Here is a 16,445-nt window from a genome sequence, read left to right as displayed (position 1 = left end):
CTCCTGTGTAATGCCTTAGAAACAGGAATAGCATTCGTATTCCCAAGGCAAATTAACAGATTAGTTGGAGCTCAATAAATATTTGAGAAATGAAGGAACAGAGAGCCAAAGGAGGAAAGAAAGAACCACTTAATTCGGATTCATGAAATCTCAATCTTTAGTCTCTTGCTAACCCACAACCAAATTCTGATCTTTTTCTTGGAAAAAAAAATCGTTTTTTTTTAAAGAAAAAATTAAAACCAAAGAATTACTATGTATTATATCAAACACTTCTATACCCATCACCTAGAAAGGACAATTAGTAACATTTTATTGTGCTTCCCTGGTGGCTTGGTGGTAAGGAATCCACCTGCCAATGCAGGAGACCCAAGTTCAATCCCTTGGTTGAGAAGATCCCCTGGAGGAGGAAATGGCAACCCACTCCAGTATTGTTGCCTAGAGAATCCTATGGACAGAGAAGCCTGGCGGGCTATACAGTTCATGGGGTTGCAAAAGAGTCAAACACTACTTAGCAACTAAGCAGCAACAACAGCAGCATTTTATTATATTCAATTTGGGTCTTAATTAGCAACATTTTATTATATTCATTTTGGGATTTTAAACAAAGAAAATAACTTTTGACAGATCCAATGACTCCCTTTGACTCTCCAACCCTAGGTTCTGTTTTTCTTCCCATTCCCCCAAGGCGGCAAATAGTATTTATTTAGCATATATCCTTCCTTTCTGATTTTCACACATATGTTTATTATATGCATCCAAATACATATGCATCTCAACATATATTCATGCATAAAACACCCATATCAGTGAACAATGTCTAGCATTGCTTTGTGCATTTCCATTTTAATCTATATTTGCCTAAATACATAATAAATACTTACAGTTCATCTTATATTTTTAAGTTCAACTGGTCTATAAAGATGATGTCTGTGAAACTGGAATGTCATACTGCATGTTATATTAGCAAGCAAACACACATTCATCATTCGTTTGCACCCTGAGCTCTGCTAGTTACCACAGGAAGAAAATGGGGGAAGTGGGTTTTTGCAGCAACATGCATCAGGGTGCCACCTTTACAGAGCTAAATAATCTAGTCTGAGAAAAAATACCCATCAGTATCTAGGAAGTGAGTATGGCAACCAGACAGCACATAATTAAAGCACCCCATTTCTCAGTGCATGTTATTTTTTAAATGTGGGGAAAACACTAAATGCTGGTATAAAAACTTTGGAACATTATTTGTCCATATCTACTGCATCTCTGTGATCTTTATCCCTATCTATTGTTATCTGTATATACTTTTTGCTGTGTGTGTGTGATTTCACTCCTAGGCATATTCCCAAAAGAAATGAGTACCCATGTACACCAACAGATATGTATGGATAAGTAGATTGGGACATATTCATGGAATGGAATCCCATATACCAATGAAAAAGGACAAAGCACAGCTACATGCCCCAACATGGATAAATCTAATAGACAATGATTAACAAAAGAAGAGCAATTGAAGAGACAACAGATGGTAAGAGTCTACTTATATAAAGTTCAAGAACAGACAAAAATAATCTGTGGTGGTGGAAATGGGTTAATTCCAGGGTTGGGAGGATGGTACTGACCAGAAGGGGACATTGGAGAATATTCTGAGGGACTGAAAAGGTTTCCATGTCTTGATTACCCTCCCTCTGAAGAGAGGAGAACACTTCCTGAGACACTAGCTTGCTGTACTCCCTCTTTGCCTGACAAAGAATAAATCTGCTCTTTCTTTCTCCTTCGAAACTCTGTCTCCGTATCTCATATCAGCATTGTGTACAGAGAACCAATATTTTGGCGTCAGTAATGGTCGTCTGAGTTTGTACGAATCTACAAACTCGTTGAGTTGCACATATTCATTATGCACAGCTTTTTTTTTTTTGTATGTAAAAAATTACTTAATTAAAAGAAAAGAAAATAGAAATAGCCTTCTATGAATGAAAGGCATCAATCTGGTCTCTGATGGAAGGAAGTAAGATTCAGGTGGAGAATATAGCATGATCAAGTTGTTGTTGGGCATATGTTGGGGCTGAGAGGCGAATGCAGAGAGAAAGGCCATGGTGGGACATTCAGCATCTCACAAACGTGGGCCTCCATCTGGAAGAGATCAGCTCAGTGATTTGATAACTTCATCTTTGTAGGACTTGATCAAAAAGCAGCTTATAAGTAATAGCTAATGTGAAGACATCTATAGCTAAGATATTTCTTTAAAAAGCAGAAGAAAAGAGACTTCCTTCTTCTGATCCCTTCCCCTGCTCCCCGCAAATTTGCAAGTTTATTTTGGTCAGAAATAGCAAATCAGAATGGAAACTAACACCTTGGCCCTCTTGGCCCTGTTCGGACTTTGCACTTCCAGCCTGGCTGGGTTGTTGGTCCATGAACTAAATTCTGAATATTGGCCCTAATGCCCACTTATTCTGGAACTCATCATTCTCCTTCATGTGTCAAGGCTTATTTAATCTCTCCAGCATCATCTGAAATCACATATCCTTCAAGAAACCATTTATTGTGGATTATCAAAAACACTAATTTGAAAGGATACATGCATCCCAAAGTTCATAGAAGCATTATTGACAATTGCTAACATATAGAAGTAACCTGAGTGTCCATCAACAGATGAATGGAAAAAAGATGTGGTATACACACACCCTGGAATACTTCTAAGCCATAAAAAGGGATGAAAATTTGCCATTTGCAGCAACATGTATGAACATGGAGGGCATTATGCTAAGTGAAGTAAGTCAGGCAGAGAAAGATAAAAACTGTATGATATCACTTAGAGGTGGGATCTGAAAAATACAAAAAAAACTGGTAAATATATAATAAAAGAGAAGCGGACTCACAGATGTAGAGCACAAGTTACCAGTGGGGAGGAGGGGCAACGTGAGGATGGGGAAGTGGGAGGTGCGACAGTGTTTTCATTGTCACATCTGGGGGGTGGTACTGCTAGCCTCTAGTGGGTGGGGCCTACAACAGGCTCCCACAGCAAAGAATAATCCAACTCCAATGTCAATAATCCCAAGATACAGAAAAAATATGTAGAGCATAATTAAAATTTTTCTAACATTAGTAGGAGCTCTGAGCATAGAGCTTAGATGTAACTTTTATTTTCTTCTATTTCAAATCCATGTTTCTAAGATTTCTATAAGAAAGGTACTTTAAGATTTTTAAACATCATTTTATTATGAAAACTTGCCAAGCTGCAAGAATTGTATAGTGAATGTCCATGTACCTGAGAGAGGCTGGGACCCTTCATTGCAGTGGTTCCACCTGGACAAACATCTCCCTGAACAACAAAAGGCAAAATGGGACTAATAACTTCACATATGCACAGATGGGGGCAAATTATGAACAATAAGATACAAAAATGCCACAAGCCAGTTGCCATTTCTGAGGGGTGGGAGCAAAATCAGGTCCTGCACACGAACCTGGAATCTTCAGTGAACATTTTACTTGTGTTTTTACAATGTATCTCCATGTCTGCATTGCCCTCTCACTTCATTCGTTCATCTTACTTTTAAAAATTAATTTTTTTATTGGAGGATAGTAGCTTTACAGAATTTTTTTGTTTTCTGTCAAACCTCAACATGAATCAGCCACAGGTATACATATATCCTTTCCCTTTTGAACCTCCCTTGCATCTCCCTTACCATCCCACCCCTCTAAGTTGATACAGAGCCCCTGTTTGAGTTTCCTGAGCCATACAGCAAATTCCCATTGGCTATCTATTTTGCATATGGTAATGTAAGTTTCCCTGTTACTCTTTCCATACATCTCACTCTCTCCTCCTCTCTCCCCATGTCCATAAATCTATTCTCTATGTCTGTTTCTCCACTGTTGCCCTGTAAATAAATTCTTCAGTGCCGTTTTTCTAGATTACATATATATGCATTGCTGCTGCTGCTGCTAAGTTGCTTCAGTCGTGTCCGACTCTGTGCGACCCCATAGATGGCAGCCCATCAGGCTCTTCTGTCCCTGGGATTCTCCAGGCAAGAATGCTGGAGTGGGTTGCCATTTCCTTCTCCAATGCATGCATGCATGCTAAGTTGCTTCAGTCATGTCTGACTCTGTGAGACCCCATGGACAGCAGCCCACTAGGCTCCTCTGTCTACAGAGTTCTCTAGGCAAGAAGACTGGAGTGGGTTGCCATTTCCTTCTCTCATATATGCATTAGAATATGATATTTATCTTTCTCTTCCTGACTCACTTCACTCTGTATAATAGGTTCTAGGTTCACCCACCTCATTAGAACTGACTCAAATACGTTCCTTTTTAGGGCTGAATAATATTCCACTGTGTATATGTACCACAGCTTCTTTATCCGTTCATCTGCCGATGGACATCTACATTGCTTCCATGTTCTAGCTATTGTAAATAGTGCTGCAATGAACAATGGGATACATGTGTCTTTTTCAATTTTGGTTTCCTCAGGGTACATGCCTAGGAGTGGGATTGCTGGATCATATGGTGGTTTTATTCCTAGTTTTTAAGGAATCTCCATACCGTCTTTCATAGTGCCTGTATCAATCTACATTCCCACCAACAGTGCAAGAGCATTCCCTTTTCTCCACACCCTCTCCAGCATTTATTGTTTGTAGACTTTTTGGTGATGGCCATTCTGACTGATGTGAGGTGATATCTAATTGTAGTTTTGATTTGCATTTCTCTAATAATGAGCGATGTTGAGCATCTTTTCATGTGTTTGTTAGCCATCTGTATGTCTTCTTCAGAGAAATGTCTGTTTAGATCTGTTTCCCACTTTTTGATTGGGTTGTTTGTTTTTCTGGTATTGAGTTGTATGAGTCGCTTGTATATTTTGGAAATTAATCCTTTGTCAGTTGTTTCATTTGCTATTATTTTCTCCCATTCTTAGGGTTGTCTTTTCACCTTGCTTATAGTTTCCTTTGCTGTGCAAAAGGTTTTAAGTTTAATCAGGTCCCACTTGTTTACTTTTGTTTCTATTTCCATTACTCTAGAAGGTGGGTCATAGAGGATCTTGCTTTGATTCATGTCATCGAGTGTTCTGCCTATGTTTTCCTCTAAGAGTTTTATAGCTTCTGGTTTTACATTTAGGTCTTTAATCCATTTTGAGTTTATCTTTGTGTATGGTGTTAGGAAGTGTTCTAACTTCATTTTTTTACATGTAGGTGTCCAGTTTTCCCAGCACCATTTATTGAAGAGGCTGTCTTTACACCATTGTATATTCTTGCCTCCTTTGTCAAAAATGAGGTACCCATAAGTGCATGGGTTTATTTCTGGGATTTCTATCTTGTTTCATTGGTCTATATTTCTGTTTCTGTGCCAGTACCATATGATTTTGATGACTGTAGCTTAGTAATATAATCTGAAGTCAGGAAGGTTGATTCCTCCAGCTCCATTCTTCTTTCTCAAGACTGCTTTGGCTATTTGGGGTCTTTTGTGTTTCCATAAGAATTGTGTAATTTTTTGTTCTAGTTCTGTGAAAAAAATTCATTTGGAATTTGATAGGAATCACACAAAATCTGTAGATTGCATTTGGTAGTATAGTCATTTTCACAATATTGATTATTCCTACCTAGGAAAATGAAATATCTCTCCATCTGCTTGTGTCGTCTTTGATTCTTTCATTAGTGTCTTATAACTTTCTGTGTAACAGTTCTTTTGTTTCCTTAGGTAAATTTATTCCTAGATATTTAATTCTTTTTGTTGCAATAGTGAATGGGATTGATTCCTCAATTTCTCTTTCCAATTTTTCATTGTTAGCATATAGAAATGCAAGTGATTTCTGTGTATTGATTTTGTATCCTGCAACTTAAATTCACTGATTAGCTCTAGGAATTTTGTGACATTCATCTTATTTTTTAAAATGCATTTCAAAGTAAGTTGCAGCCTTAAGTTGACTGTCTCAGTTTCTGTATTTAAAAAAAAAAGTGCTGTTCTCTTTAGTTTCTCATTAGAATACTAGAAGATGGTCCCACAGTAGCGGTTACAAAATCCCCAATTCTCCTTGAGAAATACCAGAGATAAAGACATATAAGTTCCTATTTCTGTTCTCATTTTGTCATGATGGCTCGAAGTCTCTTTTTGCCTTTGAGTGGTAAGTCGTTAAAATATTTTATTCTCTCTTAACAAAAACTGATATTGTATATTAATGCATATATGTGGAATCTAGAAAAAAGGTACTGATGAATCTATTTGCAGGGCAGGAATAGACACAGGCACAGAAGATGGATTTGTGGACACAGGGGAAGGTGGGGGGCAGGGAGGCAAGAAGTAGGTGAGACAAATTGAGAAATAGCATTGAAACATACACTTTATCATGTGTAAAATAGATAGCTAGTGGGGAGATGCTGTATAACACAGAAAGTGCAACTCAGTGCTCTGTGACAACTTTGAGGGGTAGACTGGGGTGGGGGGCAGTCAAAAGACAGGTGACATATGTATACTTAGGGCTGACTCACGTTATTGTATGGTAGAAGCCAACACAACATTATAAAGCAATTATCCTCCAATTAAAAATAACTTAAAAAAACAATAAAAAATTAAAAATATATATGTTATTCTCTTTAAATAGAAATAGCAAGGACACTTAAACTCTCATACTCTGTCTTGTTTTCAACACTGTGGCTTGGGCAGGGGGCATCCACCTGGTTTGTTCTTTTAAACCAAGGCTGAGGTATGTCTCCTATGGAAATACCTGGAGGAATTAAGATAGGGCACTTCAAAATGATTTCATCAGGCAATGGGGCTCTTCAAAGCTTGCAATCTCTTATACTCCGTCATACAAGGGGTGGTTGTTGTTGTGCTGTGCTCAGTCGTGTCCTACTCTTTGCAACCCCATGGACAGAGGAGCCTGGCAGGCTACAGTCCACTGGATTTTCCAGGCAAGAATTTTGGAGCGAGTTGTCATTTTCTTCTCCAGGAGATCTTTGCCACCTTGTCTCCTGCAACTCCTGCATTGGCAGGCAGATTCTTTACTACTGAGCCAGCTGGGAAGCCCTTGCAAAACATGAATCTCGTGTAAGAATGGATTATTTCGTGTCAGGGCCAGGTTTTTGGCATGGAAAGCTGTCCCGTGCTCATTGTTCTTCCTGAAACTGAGTTTGATTCTTCCGGATCTATTTGCTTAGTGAGCCAGAATTTCCATACTTGGGTCCTCTAAGTCTCTGAGCTGACGACTCAGAGCATGCAAATTGCTTGTAAATTTACTGAGCGTGCAGATTGCTTGTAAAATTGCAATGTTGCTCTTTCTGTATGAACGTACCTTGATGGGAACTAAAAATTGATGAGTATCTTTCTTGTTTCAGAGAAATCACGTTTGCTTCCTGCTCCTGATTTTGGAAGCCCCAACATGTATTTTATAAAACATATTGAAATTGCTCCTCATTCCATGCTATGTGTTTTTTGTTTTTGTTTTACTAAAAATACAAAGAGGACTTCTAGAATTATACTTTTTAATTTACTTGCCCATGATAAACTCGTTCAATTGTCCAAGTCCTGTGACTTTCTCTTTTGGCCACACTGGATCTTAGTTCCCGGACCAGGAATCCAATCCAGCCCCTCAGTAACGAAAACACAGAATCCTAACCACTGAACGACCAGGGAATTCCCCAACTCTTTTAACTTTTATGAAACACTTGTTCAGTGAGAAAACCTAACTTCTGCATTATTTTCAAATAAAATAAAGTGCTAATGAATGTTAAATTCAACAATTGACGAAGCCACATTTTGCTACCTATCTAACTATATAGGGGCTTCCTTGGTGGCTCAGACGGTAAAGAATCTGCCTGCAATTCAATTCAGGCGGCCCAGGTTTGATCCCTGGGTCATGACAATCCCCTGGAGAAGGAAATGACAATCCTTTTCAGTATTCTTGCCTGGAAAATCCCATGGACAGAAAAACCTGGTGGGCTATAGTCCATGAGGTCGCAAAGACTGAGCAACTAACACTTTCACTTTGGGTTTTTTCATAGACTTATAAAAGGCATTAAAGTAAATAATTATTTGTCAGTATTATTCAGCTTTCTAAATTTTCCCCTGTTTCATCCATTTTTATCCTTGACATCTCAAAAATATTTTTATCAATCTGTGAATGTTTGTTGATTATGATCAACTGACTTTTATCTCTCAAGGACAAAACAGTCTCTAGGGGGCCAAAATTCTGTTGAATGTGCTCCATGTGTTTAGAGAAAGTACTCAAGAGCTATTTGGGGGAGGAAAGTAAAGTCAGCCTCAACAGATTCAGGCCACCAGAAAGTATTTAAAAAATTAAACTCCCCTTTTGTTTTCTCCCCCAGGACTTTCCTGCTTAATTTTCTCTCTGAATATTCCTAACGCATCACTTCAAGGTACGTGGGTGATGGGCAGAATGAATCTGGAATAGGTTGTGTAGCCTGTGTTTCTACAGATGTTGGGTTTTTGTTTTTTTTTTTTGGACCGCACCCAGAGGCATGTGGGACCCTAGTTCCCTGACCAGGGATCAAACCCATAGCCCCTGCACTGGAAGGTGGAATCTTAACCACTGGACTGCTAGGAAAGTCCCTATAGATGTTTCTTTACAAAGCAGTTTGAGAATAAGCAGAACAACTTTCTCTTTCCCCAAATTCAGAGTTAAAAAGAGAAACATGGAAATGGTAAGCATTTGCTCAAACTCATGTGACTCTCCAAGAAATTCTAGCCTTCACAGTTTTTCCTACCATGCTACATTTATGACACTTAAAAACAAGTAGCTTTATTGGCTCATTCTTACTGTGTAACTGAGGCTATTTACACAAAGAATCCACAAAAGTCAGAAGAACAATTATATAGAAATAATAAAGAGAAAACTATTCTTTTTATTATGTGTGCATGCTAAGTCTCTTCAGTTGTGTCTGACTCTTTGCAAAACCCTATAGATTGTAAGCTGCCAGGCTCCTCTGTCCATGGGATTCTCCTACATATATATACACACCTATTTATGGGCTTCCCGGATGGCTCAGTGGTAAAGAATCTGCCTGCAGTGCAGGAGACACAGCCTTGATCCTTGGGTCAGGAAGACCCCCTGGAGTAGGAAATGGCACCCCACTCCAGTATTCTTGCCTGGAGAATCCCATGGACAGGGTAGCCTAGTGGGCTACAGTCCATAGGGTTGCAAAGAGTTAGACATGGCTGAGTGACTGAGAATGTCGTACCTATTGACTTATTTATATAGTTATTTTAAAAGTATATATTAATATAAATATAGACAAATAGGAGTATATTTAAATATATACACATACATAACTATAGACATTTTAAAATATATATTATATATATAATTAAGTAAATATGTGTATATTTAAACACTTGAGTCACAGTAAAAAGAGTGATCATCTTTTATTATTTCCATATAATTTTTGTGGGTTCTTTGTACAAATAGCCTATGTATGTTAAATAGTATGTACGTAAATATAAACATGCATTTACATACATAAGTAGGTAAATAGATATAGATACAGACCAAAATTTGATAAATGCAGATATGACTATGTATGTATTATTTACAAATGCAGTCACAGTTTATGCATTTTACAATATCTTTTTATTTCACCTAATACATCCTGAATATCTCTTGTCAATCAGACAGCATTCCATTTTGTTAATATACCACAGTTTATTGATCCATTTTCCTGTTGATGGACTCCTGATTTTCTGATTTTCTGATGGTTGACTATGATGAAGAGGGCTGCTGTGAAGCCTATTGAACAAAGTCTTCATGTACAAGTCTTTCTGTGGACATATGCTCTCATTTTTCTTGAGGAATTTCTCGAAGAAGAATCACTGGATCATAGGATGACCAAATACGTAGAATTATTTTCATCTTGTAAATGATAAAATGAAAGCAAAAAAATAAGAAAATGCAATCTAGCCTGGGAAACTGCCAATTAAAAATCATGAGACTTGCCTGGTGGTCCAATGGTTATAACTCTATGTTTTCACTGCAAGGGGCATGGGTTTGATCCCTATTCTGGGAACTAAGATCCCTCATGCTGTGCCTCCTGGCCAATAAAAATAAATAGTTAGGAAGTATTATCTTCATGAATATTTACTGGGAGATTGCCTTGGGACATTAACTTTTTAAGATAATATTTTTAAAATTTTCTTTTTGGCTATCCTGGGTCTTTGATGCTGCACAGGCTTTTCTCTAGTTTTGGAGAGTAGAAGCAACTCTCTAGCTGTGGTGCAGCTTCTCACTGTGGTGGCCTCTCTTGTCATCAAGCATGGATTCTAGGATACTTAGGCTTCAGTACTTGCAGCGCATGGGCTCTGTAGTTGTGGCAAATGGGCTCAGTTGCTCCAAGACGTGTGGGATCTTCCTGGACCAGGAATTGAATCCATGTCTCCTGAACTGGCAGGTGGATTCTTTACCACTGAGCCACCAGGGAAGCCCCTAAGATTACATTTTGAACTCAGGGATGATCAGTCTGTCTTCCTGTTCACTCTTGTCCACCATTCCACACCAAGATGGTCTCCATCTCATGGCTGTCCCACTGCTCAAGAAAACCTTCTGCTAGAGACTTCCCTGGCTGTCCAGAGGTTAAGACTCCACACTTTCAACACAAAAGACCCAGGTTCAATCTCTGGTTGGGGAACTAAGATCCTACATGCCATGTGGCAGGGCCGAAAACGAAAAAAAAAAAAAAAAAAACCATCTTCTGCTAGATTTTCTCATACTTAGTCATCTCGGCTTGCCCTGATGACACTTGCCCTGGTCATCCTACAGAATTTCTCTTCCTGACCCTCTCTTAACTTCTGGCTTCTTTTTTTCAAATTTATTTTTAATTAGAAGGATAATTGCCTTATGGTATTGTGTCGGTTTCTGCCATACATCAATATGAATCAGCTATCAGTTCAGTTCAGTCGCTCAGTGTCCAATTCTTTGAGACCCCATGGACTGCAACGTGCCAAGCTTCCCTGTTCATCACCAACTCCTGGAGCTTGCTCACACTCATGGCTGTACATATGTCCCTTTCCTCTTGAACCTCCCTCCCACCTCCCACCCCATCCCACCCCTTTAGGTTGTTACAGAGCACTGGGTTTGAGCTTCATGCTTCATACAGTAAAATTTTCACTGGCTATCTAATTTTACATATGGTAATGTATGTTTCAATGTTACTTTCTCAATTCATCCCACCTCGGGCTTCTTCCTGTGGTTGTTCAGTCATTAAGTCATGTCTGACTCTTTGTGGCCCCATGGACTGCAGCACACCAGACTTCCCTGTCCTTCAGCATCTCCTGGAGTTTGCTCAAACTTATGTCCATTGCGGAGAAGGAAATGGCAACCCACTCCAGTACTCTTGCCTGGAGAATCCCAGGGACAGGGGAGCCTGGTGGGCTGCTGTCTATGGGATCGCACAGAGTCGGATACGACTGAAGTGACTTAGCAGCAGCAGCATGTCCACTGAGTTGGTGATGTCATCCAACCATCTCATTCTCTGTCACCCCCTTCTCTGTCACCTTCTCCTTTTGCCCTCAATGTGGCTTCTTACATCTATTTGCAATCCTTTCCATATGGGATTCCCTTGCCCCCTCATAAAAATATAAGCTCTGTGGAACCAGGACCTGGAGTGCTTTCATTAACTGGTGGGTAAGAGAATGGTAAACCAAGTGCTGAACCTAAGGAGCACTCTGTAGTGGACTGAACACCTGCCTGATAGGATAGTGACATGGACTGAACTCACTCGTTTGACCTTTGATGGATCCTTAGTCACAGATGTGAATGAATGCATGGATACCCGGGCCTGCCCTTCGAAAGCCACCTGCACGAACACTGTGGGAAGCTACTTCTGCACCTGTAAATCTGGATATGAATCAAGCAATGGGAAGAGACAGTTTAATGATCCTGGAGTGACGTGCATAGGTGAGTGTTATTCCAGTAAGAACATTCTAGAAAAAAAGTAGGTCTACTCATCCCTCCTATTGAGAGATTGGACCTAAATTTTGATAATAACTGATCAAATCAATGGCTTTGATAGTGGAGACCTACATGCTAGGCATGAAAAACAATCTTTTTTTGTTGAATAGCATTAAAGAGCCCTTAAATTCTTTAGCTCAAGGATCTTTTTGTTTAGACTGCACAGTCTTTGGATCTAAGTGCTAAGTAAGAAGGAATGTTACCAGGGATGTATAAAAGGCGTCTGTCCTCAATTTGGAATATTTTAAAGTCCATATTAATAAGGGGTTGGCAGATATGTATAGCCTAATGAGTTTTTCTCATTTGGAAACGTTGTTGTTCAGTTGCTAAGTCATGTCATACTCTTTGCAACCCCATGGACTGCAGCATGCCAGGCTTCCCTATCCTTCACTACCTCCCAGAGTTTGCTCAAATTCTTGTGCATTGAGTTGGTAATGCTATCTAACTGTCTTATTCCTCTGCTACCCTCTTCTTCCTTTGCCTTCAACCTTTCCCAGCATCAGGGTCTTTCTCAATGAGTTAGCTCTTCACTTCAGGTGGCCAAAGTATTGGAGCTTCAGCTTTAGCATCAGTCCTTCCAATGAATATCCAGGACTGATCTCCTTTAGAATTGATTGATTTGATCTCCTTGCTGTCCAAGGGACTCTCAAGAGTCTTCTCCAGCGTCACAATTTGAAGGCATCAATTCTTTGGTGCACGGCCTTCTTCATGGTCCAACTCTCACATCCGCATACGACTACTGGAAAAATCACAGCTTTGACTATACAGACCTTTGTTGGCATTGGCAAAATGATGTCTCTGCTTTTTAATATGCTGTCTAGATTTGTCATAGCTTTCCTTCCAAGGAGCAAGTTTCCTAATATACTAAAAAAAAAAAATAGAGTTCACACAAAATTTTATTACTACTATTTTGGGGTTTCAAAAACTGTAAGCACTTACATTTGTGTTTATAGCAAAAAATTAATGAAAAGGTTATAAAGATTTGTGCATGGGAATTTGTTTTCATTATATGTTCTAACACGTTATTGCTTCGGTTTAGAAAGTAGTTTTTAGAAAGTGTTTTATAAGAACTTAACTTCTAAAACACATTAGTGGTTTTTCAAATGTTGTTCCTGATTTCTTCAAATGGAGAAATCAACTCATTTTAAAAAGTTGTTTATATATTTATTTTTTAGGTAGAAATTTTCTCAGGAGTAGGATTATGGAATCATATGATAACTCTATTCTTATTTTTTTAAGCACTCCACACTGTTCTCCATAGTGGCTGTATCAATTTACATTCTTACCAACAATGTAGGAGCGTTCCCTTCTCTCCACACCCTCTTCAGAGTGTATTGCTTGTAGACTCTGAACATAAGAATACCAACTGTGCCCAAGACACAGAAAACGTGAGCTCGTCGTAAAGTCGTCTTAGTTCTTCCATTGTTTTCTACACAGATGAGTTCCGTGTATGCTCAGTCACTCAGTCACAGCCCGATCCCAGGGACTATAGCCCACCAGGCTCCTCTTGTCCATGAAACTTTCCAGGCAAGACTACTGAAGTGGATTACCATTTTCCTGACCTGGGGATCAAACCCACATCTCTTGTGTCTCCTGCCTTGGCAGGTGGATTCTTTACCACTAGCACCACCTGGGAAAGCCCAGTGAATTCCATTCTGTTTTCTAAATCTTACCCCACTGTTTCCTTTGGGGATTTCTTGTATGGTGTTTCCATATTCTCTTACACTTTGTCACTTCCTCTGAGACATATTTTCTAAACTCATACTTTAAAAATGGGACCTAATCAAACTTAAAAGCTTCTGCACAACTAAGGAAACTATTAGCAAGGTGAAAAGGCAGGCTTCAGAATGGGAGAAAATAATAGCAAATGAAGCAACGGACAAACAACTAATCTCAAAAATATACAACCAACTCCTACAGCTCAACTCCAGAAAAATAAATGACCCAATCAAAAAATGGGCCAAAGAACTAAATAGACATTTCTCCAAAGAAGACATACAGATGGCTAACAAACACATGAAAAGATGCTCAACATCACTCATTATCAGAGAAATGCAAATCAAAACCACTATGAGGTACCATTTCATGCCAGTCAGAATGGCTGCAATCCATAAGTCTACAAGCAATAAATGCTGGAGAGGGTGTGGAGAAAAGGGAACTCTCTTACACTGTTGGTGGGAATGCAAACTAGTACAGCCACTATGGAGAACAGTGTGGAGATTCCTTAAAAAACTGGAAATAGAACTGCCATACGACCCAGCAATCCCACTGCTGGGCATACACACTGAGGAAACCAGAAGGGAAAGAGACACGTGTACCCCAATGTTCATCACAGCACTGTTTATAATAGCCAGGACATGGAAGCAACCTAGACGTCCATCAGCAGATGAATGGATAAGAAAGCTATGGTACATATACACAATGGAGTATTACTCAGCCATTAAAAAGAATACATTTGAATCAGTTCTAATGAGGTGGATGAAACTGGAGCCTTTTATACAGAGTGAAGTAAGCCAGAAGGAAAAACACCAATACAGTATACTAGTGCATATATATGGAATTTAGAAAGATGGTAACAATAACCCTGTGTACGAGACAGCAAAAGAGACACTGATGTATAGAGCAGTCTTATGGACTCTGTGGGAGAGGGAGAGGGTGGGAGGATTTGGGAGAATGGCATTGAAACATGTAAAATATCATGTATGAAACGAGATGCCAGTCCAGGTTCGATGCACGGTACTGGATGCTTGGGGCTGGTGCACTGGGACGAACCAGAGGGATGGTATGGGGAGGGAGGAGGGAGGAGGGTTCAGGATGGGGAACACATGTATACCTGTGGCAGATTCATTTTGATATTTGGCAAAACTAATACAATTATGTAAAGTTTAAAAATAAAATAAAAAAAAAAAGAATACATTTGAATCAGTTCTAATGAGATGGATGAAACTGGAGCCTATTATACAGAGTGAAGTAAGCCAGAAAGAAAAACACCAATACAGTATACTAACGCATATATATGGAATTTAGAAAGATGGTAACAATAACCCTGTGTACGAGACAGCAAAAGAGACACCGATGTATAGATCAGTCTTATGGACTCTGTGGGAGAGGGAGAGGGTGGGGAGATTTGGGAGAATAGCATTGAAACATGTATAATATCATGTATGAAACGAGTCGCCAGTCCAGGTTCGATGCACGGTACTGGATGCTTGGGGCTGGTGCACTGGGACGACCCAGAGGGAGGGTAGGGGAGGGAGGAGGGAGGAGGGTTCAGGATGGGGAACGTGGGTATACCTGTGGCGGATTCATTTCAATATTTGGCAAAACTAATACCATATTGTAAAGTTTAAAAATAAAATAAAATTAAAAAAAAATCTACTCACCACTCTCTGTTCCTTCTACTGTTTTTTAAACAATAAATAAATATGTATGTTAGTTAGTATTAGTCGTTCATTCATGTCCAACTCTGAAACGCCTAGCCCACCAAGCTCCTCTATCCATGGGACTTCCCAGGCAAGAATACTAGAATGGGTTGACATTTCCTTCTCCAAGGCATATTCCTGACACAGAGATTGAGCCTGGGTCTTCCACATTGCAGGCAGATTCACTATAGTCTGAGTCACCAGGGAAGCCCATATTAAACTATTTTTTTAAGTAATATGTATTCAACTATTTTTTCATGTAAAAAAAATGTCTGATGTATTTATTGTTGTTTTTCAGTCGCTAAGTTGTGTCCAACTCTTTGCAACCCCATGGACTGCAGCATGCCAGGCTTTCCTGTCTTTAACTATCTCCCAGAGTTTGCTCAGATTCATGTCCATTGAGTCAGTGAAGCTATCTAACCATGTCATCTAACTGATTATTCTACTCTTATTTTCCTTGCTTGTAGTTACCCTTCATTAGCATGGTATTAGGGCTTCCCTGGTGACTCAGACAGTAAAGAATATACCTTCCTGTCATCATCCTCATGGATGGGCTCCAACACTAGGGAAAAAAATGTTTTATATACTCCAATAAAAATTGATTTAAAGAAAGGAAAATAAATATGAGTAATCCTGTTCACTGCTCTGGCACTGGCTGACCATCTCGGTTGGGTTGGCACTTAGTGGTTTTCTAGAGGCAAAACTTTCAGCTTTATATTGAGACAGCCTTGAGCAAACCAAGGTGAGTGCCTTGAAATGCACAGACTGTGACCTGTGTGTGGCGGACATGCCACAGACGTGGCATGAAAAGGTGAACTCATGGAGCCCTGAGTGACCCCATGGAGCCCTGTCACTGACTGATTCACTTTTCATCCTTTTCCTGCCACAGATAAGAATGAATGCCTGAACAGCACAGCGTGCCCACTGACAGCCAGGTGTACTAACACCTGGGGAAGCTACTTATGTGTCTGCAATCCTGGGTTTGAGACACCTGCTGGGAGAGCTCACTTTACTGGCTCCAGAGGAACTTGCATAGGTAAGCAGATTCTCTGACGCCTTCCGGTGAAAATTTCCTCAGAGAA

At 39.6% G+C, this 16,445-nt stretch overlaps 1 protein-coding gene across 3 annotated transcripts in view; it reads left to right on the top strand.

Annotated features, from left to right (window-relative positions):
- Positions 1 to 6,008: 6,008 nt before the first annotated feature.
- Positions 6,009 to 16,445, top strand: part of LOC133250780 (adhesion G protein-coupled receptor E3-like) — a 117,612-nt gene continuing 107,175 nt past the window's right edge. For 2 of the 3 annotated variants that reach the window (XM_061422423.1, XM_061422424.1), the window contains exons 1-4: positions 6,009 to 6,106; positions 8,307 to 8,357; positions 11,735 to 11,887; positions 16,253 to 16,399. In XM_061422423.1, coding sequence (XP_061278407.1) covers positions 6,073 to 6,106; positions 8,307 to 8,357; positions 11,735 to 11,887; positions 16,253 to 16,399 — 385 coding nt within the window. In that variant the 5' untranslated portion in view covers positions 6,009 to 6,072. The remainder of the gene's footprint in view (positions 6,107 to 8,306; positions 8,358 to 11,734; positions 11,888 to 16,252; positions 16,400 to 16,445) is intronic. The other variant, XM_061422422.1, reaches the window with a different exon arrangement.

This window comes from Bos javanicus, chromosome 7 (assembly GCF_032452875.1).
Source record: "Bos javanicus breed banteng chromosome 7, ARS-OSU_banteng_1.0, whole genome shotgun sequence".
Taxonomy (NCBI): Eukaryota; Metazoa; Chordata; class Mammalia; order Artiodactyla; family Bovidae; genus Bos; species Bos javanicus.
This window is presented reverse-complemented; position numbering and strand designations above follow the sequence as displayed.